Source organism: Coloeus monedula, assembly GCF_965178545.1.
Source record: "Coloeus monedula genome assembly, chromosome: 5".
Lineage (NCBI taxonomy): Eukaryota > Metazoa > Chordata > Aves > Passeriformes > Corvidae > Coloeus > Coloeus monedula.
In genome coordinates this window covers 52680121-52699042 of record NC_138785.1, presented here as the reverse complement: position 1 = coordinate 52699042, position 18922 = coordinate 52680121, and the positions used below count along the sequence as shown (strand labels likewise).

At 39.4% G+C, this 18922-nt stretch overlaps 1 protein-coding gene across 1 annotated transcript; it reads left to right on the top strand.

The window, feature by feature from the left end:
• Nucleotides 1–1842: 1842 nt before the first annotated feature.
• Nucleotides 1843–17335, top strand: PGCKA1 (PDCD10 and GCKIII kinases associated 1; the record flags this gene model as incomplete). The annotated part of the gene is made up of 3 exons (XM_082281648.1): nt 1843–1886; nt 15267–15314; nt 16393–17335. The coding sequence occupies exons 2-3, from the start codon at nt 15283–15285 to the stop codon at nt 17333–17335; spliced, it is 975 nt and encodes a 324-aa protein (XP_082137774.1). The 5' UTR covers nt 1843–1886; nt 15267–15282.
• Nucleotides 17336–18922: the final 1587 nt, after the last annotated feature.

The window sequence follows — 18922 nt, the reverse complement described above, 5'->3', positions numbered from 1 at the left end:
GTATGCACAAATGTTTAGGCCATGGCTTACACAAAATAAATAATGCTTCAAAACAGAATTACACTGCAAGTAAGATTACCAGAGATCAGAACAAAAATTAAAAGGAGGAATCTTCTTAGTAATTAATAATGGTAGCTATATTGTTAAAAAATAGAATTAATGCAAAAAAGGACATAAAATGACCCCAGTAAAAGGTTGCATAAAACCAGGAGCACACCATGACTCATTCTTCATAAGCTTTATTATTCACTTCACATAAAGTACTGATCACACTCTTAACAGATGCACAAAACGATTCTTAACCCTTTGCAACAGTATAGTAAGATTGAATAGGGCTATAAATCTTCTAAGTGCAGCACAAACATTAAGCTCTTAGAAGGATATGAAATGGTGACATACAAGACAACTTAAGTGACTTGCTCTAAGGGCAAATGAATTGAGGCTGAATGAATCCCAGGTTCTCCTTAGCAATGAGTCACACCAGATATCCAGGCCACTTAAATTTGCATTTAGTTTTCAATCATATTTCAGGAGGCTTTTAATAGAAAGTCTTCTAAATATCACCTATGGATCAGACACTATGCAGTGCTGCTCTCTTGAATTTGTAGGCAAACAGCAACCATTAAACTGGAAGCTAAATAGTGAAATTTTGTAAGAACTTGTCAGAGTTCACCCATAAATTCTGAAAATTATAACTGCAAAGAATATGTATGCAAAGAGAGTGCAGCAAAAAGAGCAGCAGCAGCAGCGATGACCATGTTGCTTGTACTGGCCTTGTTGCCTTGTACTGTCCCTCCCCAGCCCCATTCCCTATGGATGTTGAATTCAGGAATGAACTACCCTGGCTTAGACCCTAGGAGTGCTCTGCTGAAAGGGATCTCTAGGCTAATAAAAACTTCACTCTCTTACAAGAAAAGCCTTGCAGGTTTCAGGAATGGTGCAAGCAAAACTCTGTGTGGATTTGTGGTTTGTAATGTAAGCTACACCGAGATTTTTCAAGTTATCACTCAAGCAGAGAGATGCTGAAAATGAAAGAAAGGACATGGCCCAATTTCTAAAACCCACAGCAAAATACATTGCCCATTTCACAGAAATGAGCTTGACTTGGTGATTAATGCATTATTGCATACACACACAAATTCACATGGGCTCACATTTTGCTCACTACAAGAAATACTGAAAATATTTGTATTTTTAAAGGAGAAAAAACATCTGCATTGCAGTATTGTTATACACTAATTCTATAACTATCTCATTAATTTGTCTCTTTAGAAAGTCTTATTAAAAAACATTTTGCTGAGCTTTCCATTTAGTTAGAGCACATGTCTGAAAGAACAGCAGCTTTACCAATATCTAGAGTATTATTGCAATGTCAGGCATTTCTTAAGTTTCAAAGTTTGTGACAATCTGAAGGGTGAAGTTCTGACAAGCACACAGTAAAGTTTTAACTGATACTAAAATATCCTGGCTCCCAGAATGAAAAAGAAAAAAGAAAAATAAAACACAAAGAAAAAATAATCCCATAATACTGCATATTTGAGAGTCTTCTAATTTTACTGTTGTTGTTTAAACACTTCACATGAGTCCTAATCCACTGTAGCAAAGCTTATGCTCACTTTAAGCAGGTTAGCATTCCAGTTCAGCTCAAGGGGATGAGCATACTACTCAAGTGATTTATTTGATCACTGTCTAAATTTAAAATTCACAATGGTACCAAAAGGAGGTTATTCTATTTCCCCATTTTTACAGTAGACAGTTGATGCCTCAGAGTATCCTTCTTACTTATGTGTGCACATGAAGAAACCACTTGCAAAGCGTTTTACTATTGCAGGACCAAGACATTTAAAACAAATCTTTCAAGAAGTCGATGGAGTACAATCGGAAAGGTAGGATTATTTTTTTTTCTCCTTGTGTAGGTTTAAAACTTACTGGCCATTCACTGTTGTAACTTCAGCATTCCACAGCATAAACCATCTCCCTCTACAGTACTCCACAATATTTTCTAGTGTCGACACTCAGTTGCTACAAGCACTAGTGACAGAAGAGAACTGTGCTTCTTTCCAACACATGATTCCTGATGTAGCTAACAAAAGCTTGCCAGTTTCCACTCTGAAGTTTAGAAAAAGATACTGTACAGAAGAAATACAGGAATACAAAATTGAATCAATCTAAGACAGTTAACACAGGTGAAAAATGGCAAGAGAAAATGTGAAAATGCAGGCATTTGCTATGGGAAGAACATGAAGAATGGAAGGCAAGCAGGGGAAAGGGGGGATTTGGAAAAAGACAACTAATTGGAAAACATAAGGATTAATTTGGTTTGAGAGGGAGAGCACACTGACTTCTAACAGTTTCCTTACAAAAAGCTGCAGGTTATGCCATTAAATGGTCAAACACAAAAGCACAATATCCTGACAATTTTAAGAAATCTCTTTGGTCAATGTGTTGGATTTTTGGGGGGTTTTTTGTTGGTTTTGTTTTGGGGGTTTTTTGGTGTTGGTTTCTTTTATGTGGTGGGCAAGGGGATGGTTTTTGCTGGGTTGGGTTTTTTTACTTTTGTATTTACAAAAGAGAATCATTGACTCATTCTAACTGCTTATGGCTTTATCCAATTTTCTTGGTATTAAGAGAGGCTGATGTTCTGAGCAGTACAATAATACCACCACAATACCTGCCACAAGCAATATTTCGTATGATATAAACAAATCAGAAGCATCTGAAATATTCAGGGCAAGATGATTTTTGAGCACACTAAGCTACAGTTGAATACCAGAGCTGAGATCACATATCCTGCCTGGCCTAAATCCTGCCCAAAGGCATATACACAAAACACTCCAATACCTATATTTGAAGCAATCTCCATAGACATCCCAGTCTATTTTCAGAATATTGCTCCCTGAAGTAAAAATGTATGGCATACTTAAAGGATAAAGGCCTGTTAAACTCCTGCAGTGTCTCTTCATGCCCACTTCCAAAGACTCGACAGGATAAAAACAAACAAACAAACAAACAAACAATCAAACAATCAAAGAAGCACTCAGCCTTTCCATAGAACTGACGTGCAACCACGAGTTTTCAATAAGTTAGAATGACAGAATTACAGGAGTTAAGCTGCTTAGAATTAATTGCTGATTTCCTAAGTTGTATTTTCTTATTTTAACTTACAAGAATTTCACAATATCTAAAATATATGAGATCTCCATCTCTCTCTCTTTTTCCATCTTCCTCTGTTCACCAAAATCACCTAAAGATTCAAAGTCTTTCAACAGCATGTTTTAAAGGTTCTGTTATGTTTAGCCCCAAATTTCTGCAGAAAGCCAATAAATTATTTTTGCACTCACAGGCAAATACAAGAGGCAACAGCTTCCAGCAGACGGACGAACAAAGAGCTTGATTTCATAGTGTACAGAGTGCTGCTATGCTGCAAGCGAGTGGTCCTGTGTGACAATGTAGATGGCACAATCACAGAATCACAGAATCACAGAATCACAGAATAAGCTGAGTTGGAAGGGGCCCACAAGGATCATTGAGTCCAGCTCCTGGCCCTGCACAGAACCATCCCCAGGAGTCACACCCTGTGCCTGAGAGCACTGTCCAAACACTTCTTGAATTCTGTCAGGTTGGTGCTGTGACCACTTTCCTGTGGAGCCTGTTCCAGTGCCCAACCACCCTCTGGGGGAAGAACATTTTCCTAATATCCAACCTAAACCTCTCCTGACACAACTTCAGACCATTTCCTCGGGTTCTGTCACTGGTCACCACAGAGGAAAGATCAGTGTCTGCCCCTCTTCCCCTCATGAGGAAGTTGTAGACTGCAATAAGGTCTTTCCTCAGTGTCCTCTTCTCCAGGCTGAATAGAATAAATGAACTCAAAATATTCTTAGGAAGCATTCTGGCTTGTCAAGTTTTTCTCACTAAATCCTACGGCAGTATGCTGTAGCCTTCATGCTCACTGTCTGACATTTTTCATTTTTCTAATGTTCCAAGTAGGATTTCTCATTGATACCAGCATCCAAAAACATGTTAAAAAGCATGTAAAACTCATAAATAAAGCATGTAAAACTGATACAGTAAAATGGAATTATTCCAGGAAGCTAAAACAAATAGCCTTTATATATATATACAGTTATATTCAGCTAAAAAACAATCCACATCTAGAAAATACTTCTATATTTAAGCTGGCTTACACTCATCAGCTGATTCTGTAAATGGAAGTCTAAGAAAAAGTGACTTCTAGACCAGAAGACAGCACCCACACCAACTCCCAGTCAAAACCACAGAGGAGGCAGTGATTATTTTACACAGTATTCAAAGAGTCAGAGAATTCCATCATAAATTAGGGTCCCCAGTTCAGTTTGACCCTCAGTCTCTAAGCCACATGTCACAGCTATCAAAATCATGTCCTTGATGGCATTCTTCAGCCTTGAAGCAGTCTGCTCAAGCCTGCCACTGGGAAAGGAGCAAAGCATAAGCAAGGGAACCTTCTGAATTGTAGACTCATGGCAGCACTACCTCAAGACCAAGTTCTAGAGCTGTTTCTATGTTAAGTGTTTTTAAAAGACATCAGATACTACCAAGGATTTTCAGATGAAGGGCTGGAACCCAAGAATGCATCCTTCAAAGTGCACAGTTGCACAAGATCACACAGAGACACTTTAACCTCTTAAGAGAAATGACATTTCAGATACAGTCCCTCTTGTTCCATAAAAATTGGCTATAACTAGTTTGAGGCTCCACTTGTGTTGCCAGACACAGATTCCCACTCAGGCCTAGCCTAACACAATTACTGGCTCAAATATAGTTTCTCTGCTGATTGCTTCTTTCACATGTACATGACCATCTGCCTCCCAGTTTTTGCCTTGTCACACACTTAGACCATGAATCCCTTGGGAAGTCGCACATTTCTATGTTTGCCTCTATACAAGATGAGACTAAACAGGACACAGGGTTTTAGGCCCTGCTATTAAATAAACTATTATATTTTATGGGATTAACAATTTTAAAAGACAGGAAACATAAACTTCAGTAATTAAAACACTAGACAATGATGTAAGTTTGGTAAGACCAAATGTAGAAAACAAGCTTAGCTGAAAAGGAAATGAATGGGTTTATGCTACCAGCTATATTTGGTTTTCCTTTATGCCAACTGGCTAATGATTGAGAGAGTTTTACCCTTTTCCCCACTCTTTCTTTTACTTTTTGAAAATAAAACAATCATTTTGTATGGTAAATAATGGGGGTAGGGAAATGTTCTGTGACCTAGTGCTGTGAATGATGAGGAACTAGTCAGAGAGAATGCATTTCTTTTTAAGTATCTGATAAATAATTAAAATCAATTGCAAAGAGCATAACAGGAAAAAAATTATGTGTTCAGATCACCTCCAAGTTGTAGCCCTCGTGCCCTCTAGGACACTCTGCTGCAGCAATAATGGCTCACAAAAAGGTTCACCTTCTGTGTGAGCTGGCCTTACTCTCTCAAGTGTTTATAAAACTACTACCAGAGATAGTAGTCAGTGAATGAAATAGTGAAAGAATGACTTCTTGAAAACAAAACAAAGAAAAAACAAACTAACTAAAACCAAAACAACACCACCACCACAAACAAACAAGCCCTGAAACTGTCAAGGTAGAAATAGGAATCCATGATGAGAATAAAACATGGCACTTCATATGCTGACTAATACTGTCAGGAAGTCACCAGGAGTAAGTGGAAGATCTGGCTGACCTTACTGGTTTGAAAAGAAGGACATTTTGAGGAGGAGCCTAGCAGGACTTAACATAGCTATGCATATTATTACCAGCTTAGGCAATGACCAACAGTTACAAATCAAAATAGAACACCTTTTGTAAAACCGATAGCATCTACTTTTCATTACCTTTCCCTTCTGCCAACTCACCCACAAACAACAAGTGCAGGTGTGCTCAAGCACTGCTGGCAACACCCAAACTTCTCTTCCTTGAGACCTGCCCACTGCTGCCTCTCAGTTTGGTGCAAAACAGCTGCATGAAAAAGCAGAAATGTGAAGGGGCAATGTGGGAGCAGAAAACCCGTCAGGATCTGATAAAAACACAGCTAGATGCCTGGAGGCATGGGAAGAAAGCAGCTGTAAAGAAGTGGAGTAATTTCTAATGTTGCATTTGCATCAATCCGGGTGCTCCCCATCCCAGCTGAAGCATTTACACTGGCACACAACAATTAGCAGGTATTGCCATTGCCGACTGTACTGGTACAGTTTCTTGTCAGTACAACTACACAGATGTAAGATAATTAGCACGTATTTTTCTAGTATAAGCAGAGCAGATTAAATCTGACCTTTTCTCTGCATTTTGAGAAAACAAATGTAGGCAGATATTTCCATTACTCTGACCATCCTGACTGCCAAAGTAGCTTCTTGTCAGTTCGTAGCCAGACATCCCACTGGCAGGATGCTCTTCCCCTACGCTGAGAAACGTCACAGCATGCACCCACAATCAGAGGGCATAACTGAACCCTGCACAGCAGACACACCTCTCAGCTAGGAGGCTGCTCTCTAGCTTGGATGCTGTTATGAACAATTCAAAGATGTAATACACAATTTATTATATTATAGTACTATTTCATGTACATCGCAATTATTGTAGACTGCTACTGTTGTGATCCTGGAACAAAGATCATAGTAACCGCACATTTTTGTCCACTCTTACTATTGCAAATTTCCTGGATAAACACTTAATATATGCATACCTTTTCAGATGACACAATACAAATACAGAGGTCAAAATCATGACAGCATACTCGCACTGGTTATTTGGTGAGTGGGCCATACTTTGGGGATTAGCTGATGCCATACTGATGGTTCATCAGGCAAGTATAGTGTTTGTTATCTGGGTATTTGATATTCATATAATCATAGAAAGGCTTGATTTGGAAGGGACCTTAAAGACTGTCTGGTTGCAATCCCTGTGCCAGGGGCAGGGATGCCAGCCACTAGATCAGGTTACTCAGGACTCCATCCAACCTGGCCTTGAATACTTTGAGGAATGGGACATCCACATCTTGTCTGGGCAACCTGTTCCAGTGCCTCACTACTCTCTGGGTAAAGAATTTCTTCCCAACATCTCATCTAAATTTCTCCTGTTTCAGTGTAAAAACCATTCTGCCTTTTCCCATTACTATCTACCCATGTAAAAAGTTGCTCTCCTCCATTCTAAGCCCCCTTAAAGTACTGGAAGACCACAACAAGGTCTCCCCAGAGCTTTCTCTTCTCCAGGCTGACCAACTCCAGCCTTCACAGTGTGTCTTCAGAGGGGAGGTCTTCCAACCCTCTGAATCTTTAAATCACTTTGCTCTTTAATCTCCTGAAAAGTGTGGGGTTCTGCTAATTAGAAACAATTCTGTTTAAGTTTCACTTGGTTTGCTTTGCCCCTTGCTATGACTGCTCACTTAGCTTTGTCATTTAAGGATTTAGTTATCCTGCTATATACTACCGTGATTAAGCAAAACCATTTTGTGACATCAGACCGACTTCCTCGGTAATGAAAAAACTACTCTCTGTCAGAACACAAAGCATCCAAATTTATGAGACCATAACTATGAGAGTTCTTTAAGTTTCCAGATAACAAGCAACACATGCTTCTGACCAATGAGACCCTCCAGATTTTGACAACTGGACTGATTAAAGTCACTTTTCTCCCTTGAAAAAACTACAAGTCTAAATCAGTTTCATGGCTTTACTGGGAAGAAGCCTAAATTATATCACTAAATCCCACACACAAAACCAACATCAACTTTCGTGTCTTGAATAGTACACAAAACACATCAAATTCTTCCCTCACTGAAATAAATAGCCATTGTCTGTACACAGTGTCTGTGTGCAATATCACCCAGAAGTCTGACACTTTAGTCATGAAAATGCAAAGAATCAGGCCACCTTGAACAATGTACAGTCCATGGGCTTGATTCAGCCTGGCCAGGGAGAAAGGAAACAAATCACTTTAGAAAAATACATTCTCAGTCTTAACAACTGATGACAGGGTAAGAATTATTTGCATTGAAGCAATGATCATATTTATCTGTTAAAAGTTCCGTTTGAAAAGAAACAAGCAGAGAGTGGCAATGGAGTCAAACATCCAAAACTGACAGCTGTAAGTCACCACTGTAGTCAGGCTGTGGCTCAAGAAGTTTTACATGAGTTTTTGATGAATCTCTCTGTGTCGACTTCTCCTGTCTTCACAGTTAGCTGTACTAGAAATGCATGCAAGCTGTTCAGTGGGCAAATAATATTCTCAGTAGAAAATAAAAGTGGCTGGTAGACCTGTACAGCTGCTCAGCTCTGTAAAATAAAGAAAAATAGGACAAGCAACAACAACCTCGGCAATAACTTTGGGCTGGCAGGATAGCATAAGGCTCTTTCTGGCAGACACTGACACTCCTTATTCCGAAATATAGAGCCTGTCTCCCTCAAAACAGGAGAGTAAACTGCAGCAGAAAAAGCACTTGCACAGTTTTCTTTTCTTGCAGAGCAGCACAGATAGCAAGGACTGCAGGGTGACTCGAAGTCAATCCACAGGTCATACTCTGTCAGCAGGGTGGCACAGCCAGGTATCTCACCAGGGCTGGTCTGCAAGACAGCTGAAGCACAGAAACAACACCTCAGTGCTGCATTTTAAGAAAGTGTGAACAAAAAGACTGAAGTCAATTCAGCTAGCAAAAAACAGACTAAAATAGCCTATGAGGTGGGATCTGCTTCCTGTAAGGGATCATATTACAGTATTTCCTCAGTGTAGTTCATTTGTTTTAAATTAAATATGTCAATTGAGTTATTCCCTGAAGCACACTTAAAATAAATTTCCAGATTAAGATTCAGTAAGGAAAAATGAAATTAGATTTCAGTCCAGCTCTAAGTATTGGTCTCAGTGAAGCTTTGAGCACAGACTGTGCTCTCCACAGATCATGATAGAATAATAGAATAGTTTGGGTTGGAAGAGATCCTTAAAGGTCACCTAGCCCATGCCCCCTGCAATGAGCAGGGACATCTTCAAGTAGATCAGGTTGTACAGATAATTCTGGGCCCAGAATGTTTTGGGTTCCCCTGCTCCCCAAGCCTATACCTGTTCTGAGGCCCTCTGGCCTCAAAACAGTGACTAAGGTCAGGAAAAAACCCACAGGATTTGAAGCGTTCTCTGTATTTTACATCTGTTCTTACAGATAATATTCGTGCAACAGTAGTTATTACAGTTGGTGGTGGGGTCCGTGGCTGTGACCCAGGAAGAGATGACCGGTCTGGGGAGATGGTCCCGAAAGGAATCGCCTGCCCGAAGTCTGGTATCTTCCTCTCAGCTGCTGGCAGAGGAGCCCTTGCAGAGGCTGTCAGCTCTTTAGTGATTGTCAGCTCGTGATTCCAGCTCAGCTCTGCAGGGCAGCCTCCAGGCCAAACCAGACCAGAGAGAGAGACGAGAGGCCCGTGTGGCTGGTTCCGCACAAAGGCAGCTTTATTGTGGGTCCCCTCCGGTGAAGGGAAGCCAGGGACGACTTCTCTCCTCTACAGAGGCGAACTGGTCTTCTTTTATAGGGATACAGGGGATCAGTAGGGAACCAATGGATTACAGAGGGTCTGGGACAGACCAATGGATTACAGAATGATCTGCATAGGGTCACCCAAAGGATTGTGGGTCTACTTTTCCTCACCATGACTCAAAGTCCTTTCCAGGGAGTCCTGCTGGGCGATTGTGAAATCTTCTATCTCAGCAGACATCCCTCCAGGGCAGTGGCTGGGCATATCCCACAAGTAATGATTGGCCTACACAGTGTGTGGCTAAGTTATGTTCCTCGTCTTTTTTCCTTTACAAGATTTTTCCTGTTATTCTCTCTCCCCCTCTAGCATGGGCTGGTAATTTTTTCTACTGTATGTTTACTAGTTTTCTAAATTTCTAAATATAGTTCTTCTCAACTCTAACACCCTCCTACAGTTTTCCTGTGCTTCTTTTATATTATCTGTCATCCAGATCAGTTATTCCTCTGCCTCCACGCCTCAGTAACACACAGACTCGTAGAATGGTTTGGATTCAAAGGGAGTTCAAAGGCCATCTTGTCCACCCGCCCTGCAATGAGCATGGACATTGCACTCCTTTCCTCCAGCCTAGGCGCATCTGACCCTTTCTCAGACTCAGCACATGCTGAGGACAGTCTCTGAAATCTTCTGAGAGGGGTGAATACCTACTTAGCACAGAAGGCAAACTGCACCTCCTGTTAGGAGAAGCTTTTCAGGTGCTAAAGCTAAGATTATTCCCACCCCACATTCTCCATATTTCCTCTGCACATATTTCTATGCAAGCACTTTCTCCTCCCACACTTGCTTCTGTGCATATGTCTCCTAGCTGGTTAGCATTTGGCATCTATGTAAGACCTTGTTAGCAAAAAAACACTGACAAAGTAAATTGTGTTTGTGTTACTAGTGAGGCAGACAGGCTTAATTTTGATGAACAAGGATTTCTGTCCATTGAAAAGAGACTGGTAGCTCAGGGCAGTATCCTCAGAATGGACAGGTTTCATGAAGGAGTGCAAAACACAGCAAACTGATGGGGAAGACACTGGCAGGATCAAGTCTGAAATGTGCCTCTACTGGAAAAAGTCATCAGAAAGAGGTACCTCAGGCCCCTGGGAGATACATCATTCAGGCTCATCAGCCCAGATTATACCCCTGTAGGAAAAAGCTCCTTACTTGCTAAGGTAATCTAGAGTGGGAAAGAATGGAGGTGAGTGAAAAGCCAAACAAGAGAAGCATCAGGGTGTGTGGGATGAAAACTCCAAACAAACTTAAAACAAACAAAACAAAACAAAACAAAAAAAAAAAAAAACCAAACAAACAAAAAAAAAAAAAAAACAAAAACAAAAAAAAAACCCCTGGATTAAAATTAATGATCTAAAATCAGAGTTGTCAGAGTTTGTCTGTTTGAGATCTACTACACAAACTATTTTAATATGGTCTCCCTCAGCTTTCTGCCTCTCTTCCTGGAGGTGTCTAAAAATAATTTAAAATAAAAATAAGGACAGAAGAAAAAATACACCATGAACAAAAATAAGACTGACCTTTTTCTGTTTCCATGTAAACTTCCAAGAATATTGAGAAAGGTGCCAAACCATTTTTATGACTCAAAAATATTTCTTCTTCCCTTTCCATGACATTATCTCTTGTTTATCTTTTGTTTACTCATAACACAGCCACAGTTTTAATAGACAATATGAGCTATGTTATTATGTAATTTAAATAATATGTAATTTAACCTTGTGTTTCTCAAATTCGACAAAGAAAAGCAGACTTCTCTTAAAGCATGCTGTGGCTTGAAACACAAGGTTGTGGGTTTGGAGTCAGACATTATTCTTGTTATCTTCACCAGGGTCTCACACTTTCAGGGAAAGTCCCATCTCATTCTCTTAGCAGATACCACCATAAATGTATTTAACAACTGCTCCTTTCTCAGCATTTGTTTTACTGATGGGATTTGTGTCCTGCTTTCCTCGAACTAAAACTAATTACTACCGCCTTCCATTGTGCAGTTTTTTTCCAACTTTTTCTTTTTAAACTTGCTCTTCTGTATCATATTGCTTTAAAGGAAGAAAGTCAGTCTTTCATAACATCAAGTCTTCCTGGTATCTCTGTGAACACTTAATATATGGCAGGGGTATTATATCTAGACTATCTTTTACATGGTCAGCTAGACTATCTTTTACATGGTCACATGGATGTCTGCTGGGTTGGCTGCGGCAAACAAACAAAGCTGGGCCTCTTCCATCTCTTTCATTGAAGAAAAGTGTCATAACTTTAAATGAAACAAGCACTGATACTGAATATGCAGAGGCTATTCTACACTGTCATGTTGCAAGAATCTGATTATTTTGTAGAAACCAGTACAAGCTCCTCCACAGAGACACACTTTAGGAGATTCAGCAGCTACTAAAAGCTGAAAAATTCAAGTTCAAAATTTGGGAGAGTAAAAAAAATTAGTTCTAGGCTTCCTTATTCCTTTCACCTCAACAGCTCCACCTCATTCCTGAAAATGCTCCAAGTGTCCCAGTCCACACCTAAAAAAACTTTAAAAAAAAAATGTCTATTTCACATTTTTGCAGAGGTTTAATGCCAGTTGATGTATTAGTGTTCAGGATTAAGTAACCGCATAATAACTAGTGACAGACATTTACAGGCCTTCAGAAATTTCACGGTCGAGAAAGAATACTATCTAGGATTTATGGCAGTTTAATCTGAATTCTGAGAATCTGAATGTTAAGGCCAAGGATTTTACTGCTACTTTGGACAGGTAGCCATTTCTTGTGGGGAAAATAGCCCCCAAAGTGTTCTAAAAGAAAGCATTCCACATCATGTCATGTTTATCTGAACTTACCGAATCAATTTAGCAGCATGGCATATCTGACAGAGTAAATACTTCATAAGGATGCAATGTTTCTAAATTCAGTATCAGTTAACATATTATCATCCACCGTTTGAAATTTCTATTGCTCTTTTGTTTCAAGTCTGTAGCACTTACTTGATTCAAACTGCTCCAGACAGCAGCTTTTTAGTACTATTTATCCATTAATGCAACTATGAACATCACACAATACACAAGTCTTTAGAGCTAGGTACCTAAAACAAGATAAATAGGATTAAAGCATGCCTTTTCATGCTATAAAAGCAATTTGTTCCCCAGAATTATTTTGCAGCCTGACTTGAAAGATTATTACAAATGAAAGGAAAGGGCAAGGAAAAAAAAAGCCAGTGTTCAGACAGTGACATTGTAAAACTATATTCCTGTTTCAGGGATGTGAAATAATTCATAAGATAACACAGCATAACACTGTTTTCCATATGTAGTAGTTTATTCATGCCAGAGGACAGATTCAGTTTTAACTCATCAGTGGGAAAGCTTAATGCAGTAGCTGCAGAGATAATTCCAACAGCAGCTATAATAATAAAAAAAAAAAAAATTAAAAAGGCAAAATAAAAAAAACAAAACAAAAACAACAACAACAAAAAAACCAAACAAAAAAAAAACCCAAAAAACCGGAAAGTGTTTTCTTTGCAAACAACAACAGTAATTTCAATTTATAATTGCCTTCTATGATGATCATAAATGTTTTTACAACAGAATAAAGGCTAGCAATTAGGACTTCCCAATGCTTAAAACCTATGAGCAATATTTTATGCTTTTGAAAAATCACAAAACTTGTAAATAAAATCACTGAGTAGGAAATCTGTCAGATAAAACTCTAAGCAGAAGCACCTTGACTTGAAGTGTCTACTCTTAGATAGAAGTAACGTCTATTGTCAGAGCTGGTCTACATACAAATTAGAACTGGGTTCACCAAACCTATAAATTTTAAAGCCAAGCCAAAGGCTGTGTGGGCATTTCAGTGGGCAATCCTTTTCAGATGAAAAACCCTGTACCAGAATTCCTGCTATGATGTTGCTATGGTATATGGGGTGAGAACACACAGTACAAGATCAGCAGAGATGTGGAAGGGAGACTGCATTTCAGGGAGAGAAGCAGCACCAAGAGAAAGGAAGCAAAGCAGCTGGCTGAAAAGCCATCCCAACAAGCACTGAACTACATCAAGCTGGCTACTCCTGATAGTAATTTCTGCTCCAGAACAGCTCATGTGTACACAAAGACACAAAGCGTAGGTATGAGCAGCTATACCCTAGGCTAAAACCAGCTGCTGAATGACTGTAGGCCCCTAGAGGCTCCAAGAATGAGAGGTCTAACATCAGGTATTTAGTTCCATGCTAACACCAGCTGTAGTCAGATTTTAGAGGGGAAATGTTTTGATTTACATTTCTACTACCGTAATTGCCACTTTGCAGTTCAGATCATACCTGAGAAGAATAAATCAATACGACTTTCCTTGGATGTTTTGTAAATAAATTACTGCAGAAAATACCCCAACCTTGCTTCATCAATTTCTGTTTTATGGGAAGTGAGCCACTGTCCTTAGGCATTGACAAAAGTATGCAAGGTTGTAGAGTATCGCAGAGAAAAAGAAAGGGCCTGAATAACAATGGACAAAACATATTAAATAACCTGCTCTGACTTATTAACTTGAAATAAGATAGCCACCACCCATAAAGAATATTGGGGGTTTTAAAGATTTTGGATGTTCAGATCTGGGACTTCAGTTTAGGTTCAGAACAGGAAAGTTCTCAAGGGTCCAAATTAGCAAACCATTTCTTCTCATAATAAAAGACTTCAGCGTAAGAACCATATAATAGATAGTTCTTAGCATCTCACTAGGTCAGGCAGTGGTGTAGCAAAACACAGCCTGCTAGTTCTAGTCAAACTCTGGAATTTTACTGTCGTGAAATGGAGGTACAACATCCTGCTTATAATAAAATGCCCATCCCAGGAACTTGTCTGTGTCTCACTAAGAGATAGCTCGACAAAAATGTCACCTCAGTGCTCAGTAGCTGTCACAGGGTCAAGTGAATAGAAACAAGAAGATATTAGGAAAGAATAAACCTGCTTCTTTCAGGTTTCAAACACCTTGAGAACTCTGCAATTGTAGTTCCCACACTTTATTTGGATAGGATGTTAAAATGCAAAAAGACTCAGAGAATACCACAAGGACAGTTCATAGGCATGAAACAATGGCAGTACGGGCAACATTGAAATGGATGAGCACTGAAAGGACCTCTGCTATAGTGACAACTGGATGTGATGGTCACTACCTCTTCTAATACAAGAACTACAAGGCACCAAATACTACTAGTAAAAACAGGCTCAAGTCAAACAAAAGCAGGTGATTCTTCACACAGGCAAGGCTGGTCTGTGGAAGTACTGAATAAAGGATGTGGTAGATGCTAGCAGTTCACTGTTTCAAAAAACAGCTGGGCAAATCCATGGTAGAGAACTTCATCAATAGGTACCAGGTGGAAAAAAAATATGGAAAAAAAATGCCCAACCAAACAACAAACCAACAACCCACACCCAAAACACTGACTTAGATTCTCCAAATCATAAAATTGCTTACGAAACTATTCTGGGAGAACACCACTATCTAAGAATTTTGAAATTCTTCCCCAGATTTTTCCCCATTTAAAGACCATTGCCAATGCAAGACAACAACCTACAAAGACCTTGAACAGTACTCCATCCATTCCTGTGTAGATATCTTTCTTTTTAGCTAACAAAACCCTTATAAACATGAGCATCATTTTCAGTGTAATTACTCATATATTAATTTCATAATGCTTCACTCACTGTCTCTCCCTTGCCTTCCCTTTCTCTCTTTTCAGATTAAAGAAAATCCAGATGGGGTGCAGGTGCTGCAAAATGATACAAAGGTACAGTAGAACAAGAGTTGCTTAGACAGAATAAAACAAAAGTATTAAACCATGTGTCTGTGCTCCCCTACACCTGTTCTTTCATTAGCCACTGTCAAAGGTTGGAGTTTTCTCAAAGTTTACAGCATCTTTAAGCATAGGCATACTGATTTCCTATGAATGTCCTTTTGATTTACTGTAATTAAGGTCCATTTCTATAACTCCTACCTCACAAAAGGAATTGTGTTGCATTGAAAACTCTTCTTTAGTAAAGTTTTTTCTCATTTAGGTAGCATGAGCTTCCCTCAATTCAGCAGAACTAGGAGCCGCTGAAACAAAGAACACTTTGTCAGATCCTCCCTCTCTCCCAAGCAGAAAATGAACTACAGTTCCTTGCTTCCATCATAGCTTTTAAATGTAGTTAGTTGGGGGGAGAATTCCCATATTAAAAGTCTCCCTAGAGAGGAGGACTACCTAGTTTTATAAAGACCACATTTCAGCCCCACTTGAGGGTTACTCCTTCCCTTGGCCACTTCTGTAGAACAGGTAAGGAAGTGGGGAGAAAATGTGAGAGAAAAAAGGAAGATAAAGAAAAGAAAGAAGCCCTGGAAGAGATAAGTCTAGGAAACAATAGAGCAAAAGAAAGAAAACAAATCAGGAGGGAAAAGGAAAAAAAAGAGAAAAGAGCAAAAGACTTGAAGGAAGAACATCAGGAAAAATGGGAGATATTTTAGCAACTACATGATATTAATTAACAATATTAATTAACAATCCATGCGATGACTACTCATTGGCTAATCAGATCCCCAGAGAAAACAAAACATAAGGCTGGAAACAAGCAACAACCAGCAGACAGTTCTCCAACATCCTCCTGGTGAATCTCAGTACAGGGGTTGGTTATGATCAGTCCTGGGAAACAGCAGCCAACAGCATAGTTCAGCATTTCCATCCGGTTTAACTCATTCTCAGGACCCAAGGTAAAGTTCAGTAACACTTGTTCCTCAAGACCTTCAGCTTAAAAATGAAGCTTAATCTTTTTTTGTAATTATATTGACTAACATCATAAGTAACATTTCCTTTACAAATTTTCCTTACTCAGCTATATTTTTGATCCAGAAGAAGTACAATCATCTGGATGTATCCATGAAGTAAACAGCTACAAACATACTGAACAAGGCAGCAATAAATCCAAATTTAAAGAGAATAGTGAAAATGAAGAACCCAAAAATGAACTCCAGAAGGATGAGGTAAACAAAACAGAAAATAAAAATCCAGTAAACAGTGCAACAGAAACTCTCTGGAATCACAGAGGCAACGATTCTCAAGAGGCTGGCCTTGTGAAGTGTGCTGCAAAGTTTGATGTTGCAGCCAATGGTGGCAACTCCTGTGCTGAGCACTCCATGCTCAACCCCAACACAAACTCAGCAAAAGAAACCAGTGAAAAGGGAATCTCCAGCCAGTCAGAGGCTTCTTCAGCCAGCAACAGAGACTTTTACACCAAATCAAACAGGTCTGGACAAGAAATTGACCTAGAGACAGGCAGTCATATTAAGGCAGCCAGCAATGTGCCTAACAGCATTCCAGACTCCCAGTCTGCAGAAGACAGCATCTTTCTCAAAGGAAACTCAATATTGGAGACAGAAAATAATGCCATAAGACTGCCAGATATTGATTATCCCCTAAATGGCAATCAAACTGGGAACTATGTTGAAAAAGATAGCTTTTCAGTCAACTGTGCACATTCAGACCAAAACAATGGTGCTTCAGCAATACAGGACCAGGGCCTTTGTGTAACCCCACCTTTGTCTGTGAAAGAGAGCAGTACTGAACCTTTTAAAACTGACTCTGAAAGTCCGAGCGAGATGCTTACTGGTGGTATCACTGCAGTGGCTGTTACCAAAATCACAGAGGCACCCACACATACTAACCATAAAGATTTCAATGGAGGAATTGAGGAGGAAGATGCAGAAGTTGCAGCAGCTCTGGCTGCACTGGAAGCAGCAACAGCAGGAGAAGACCTGGAAGATGATGACGAGTACTAGATGGTTTCTTTCTAATACACTGGGTAAGATCCAGATGTCATTTCTGGATCTATATGAACAGATACACAGCACACGTGGAGAGCTGTTACGAACAGCATATATAAAAGGAGTTGGGACTAAACCTCTGTCCCTTCAGCTGTTTTATAGAGCCTTTTAATTTCTACTGCCTGAGGTACAGAAGTGGTCCCTTGGCTAATGGTAATACTCTTCTCTGTGGGCCCAAACAGGAGGGAAAAGCATTTCTTCCACACAGAGTATTCAGTTGTACACCCACCTCATCTGGACTCATCCAAGTGTTTCCTTTGTTTCCTCATGAGGGTCTGTGCACACAGCATGTTCCAGGTTCACAAAACTTCCATTACTTAAAACAGGTCTATTGAAGCCATGGAGTTAGAAAGCACAGATTTTCATCATTAGCAGAAAAAAAGATACATAAATGAGCCAAAATTCTATGATCTACTGAAGCATGAAACAGGGAAGGTAGCTTGGATTGAACTTTACCATGGCTAATGGTTCCATTATGGATTAAGCCTGAATCTGTGCACATATACCTGGCATTAGAATAACATCATTTCTTCCCTCACACCTCGCCTCAACTGTTTGATACCCCAAGTGTCACTGTTTCAGTTCCTTAAAACAGCAGAAGCCCAGCCAAACCCAAGAGAGTGGATAACTCTCTGTTGGTTTAATGTGCTGAAGTTGCTCACATAAGAATTGCACACACACTATCAGAGAGGCCAGAGAGATATCAAAACTCAGCCCCTACCAGTCTGGATGGATTAAAACTGTTGTAAAACTACAGCCTGAAACCTCTGAACTCCACTTAATTTTCCAGGCACACGTCACTTGTCTTAACAATACAGTTTTCGAACAAGTTATGTCTCAAATATCCCCAGTAAGATGTGTTTTGTTTATACAAAAACAGCAAGAGTCAGTGGGGATCCCTCCTTGGCTCTGCTGTAGTCCCTAAATCTACAGCAGGAAAGGGATTGAGCTTCCAAGTTGGACTAAGCATAAAACCTGAAAATAGTTGCTTTCCTGGAGGGACGGCATTTCTAATGGGAGAAAAAAAAGGAGGTAGAGACCAATTTGGTGCTGCCAATTCAGCAAAAGGATGGTTAAAATAGAAAGTGCTTGACATTTTATACTGAAATTTTGTGGTTTCCAAGTTTTTGTTATAAACTCCTAATAAATTTTTTAACCATATTAAAAATTATCTGTTGGCTTTTGTACTTTATGCATTTTCTGAATATAAAAGTTACATTAAAGAAGTTCAGTAAGATAGAGCCCTCATTAGACACATGAGAAGCACCAAAAATGTATTTACCTACAGTATATGCTGATTTCAATTTCTCAAAAGAATAATGATACTCCAAGGAGCAATTAAAACAACCTAAAGTCTCAGCTTCTAGAGAACTATATTCAGCTACAGGCAGGAGTCACAACATTGTATCTGTAAAATAAAAAAGCTTTATATGACTTTAAAGTATTATAGTACTGTTGATTTCTCTACCACTTTCCTATTTTAATAGGTCCTTCTAAGCCTTTTGATAAGTGCATACAAGTTTTACATACTCATTTGTCTTT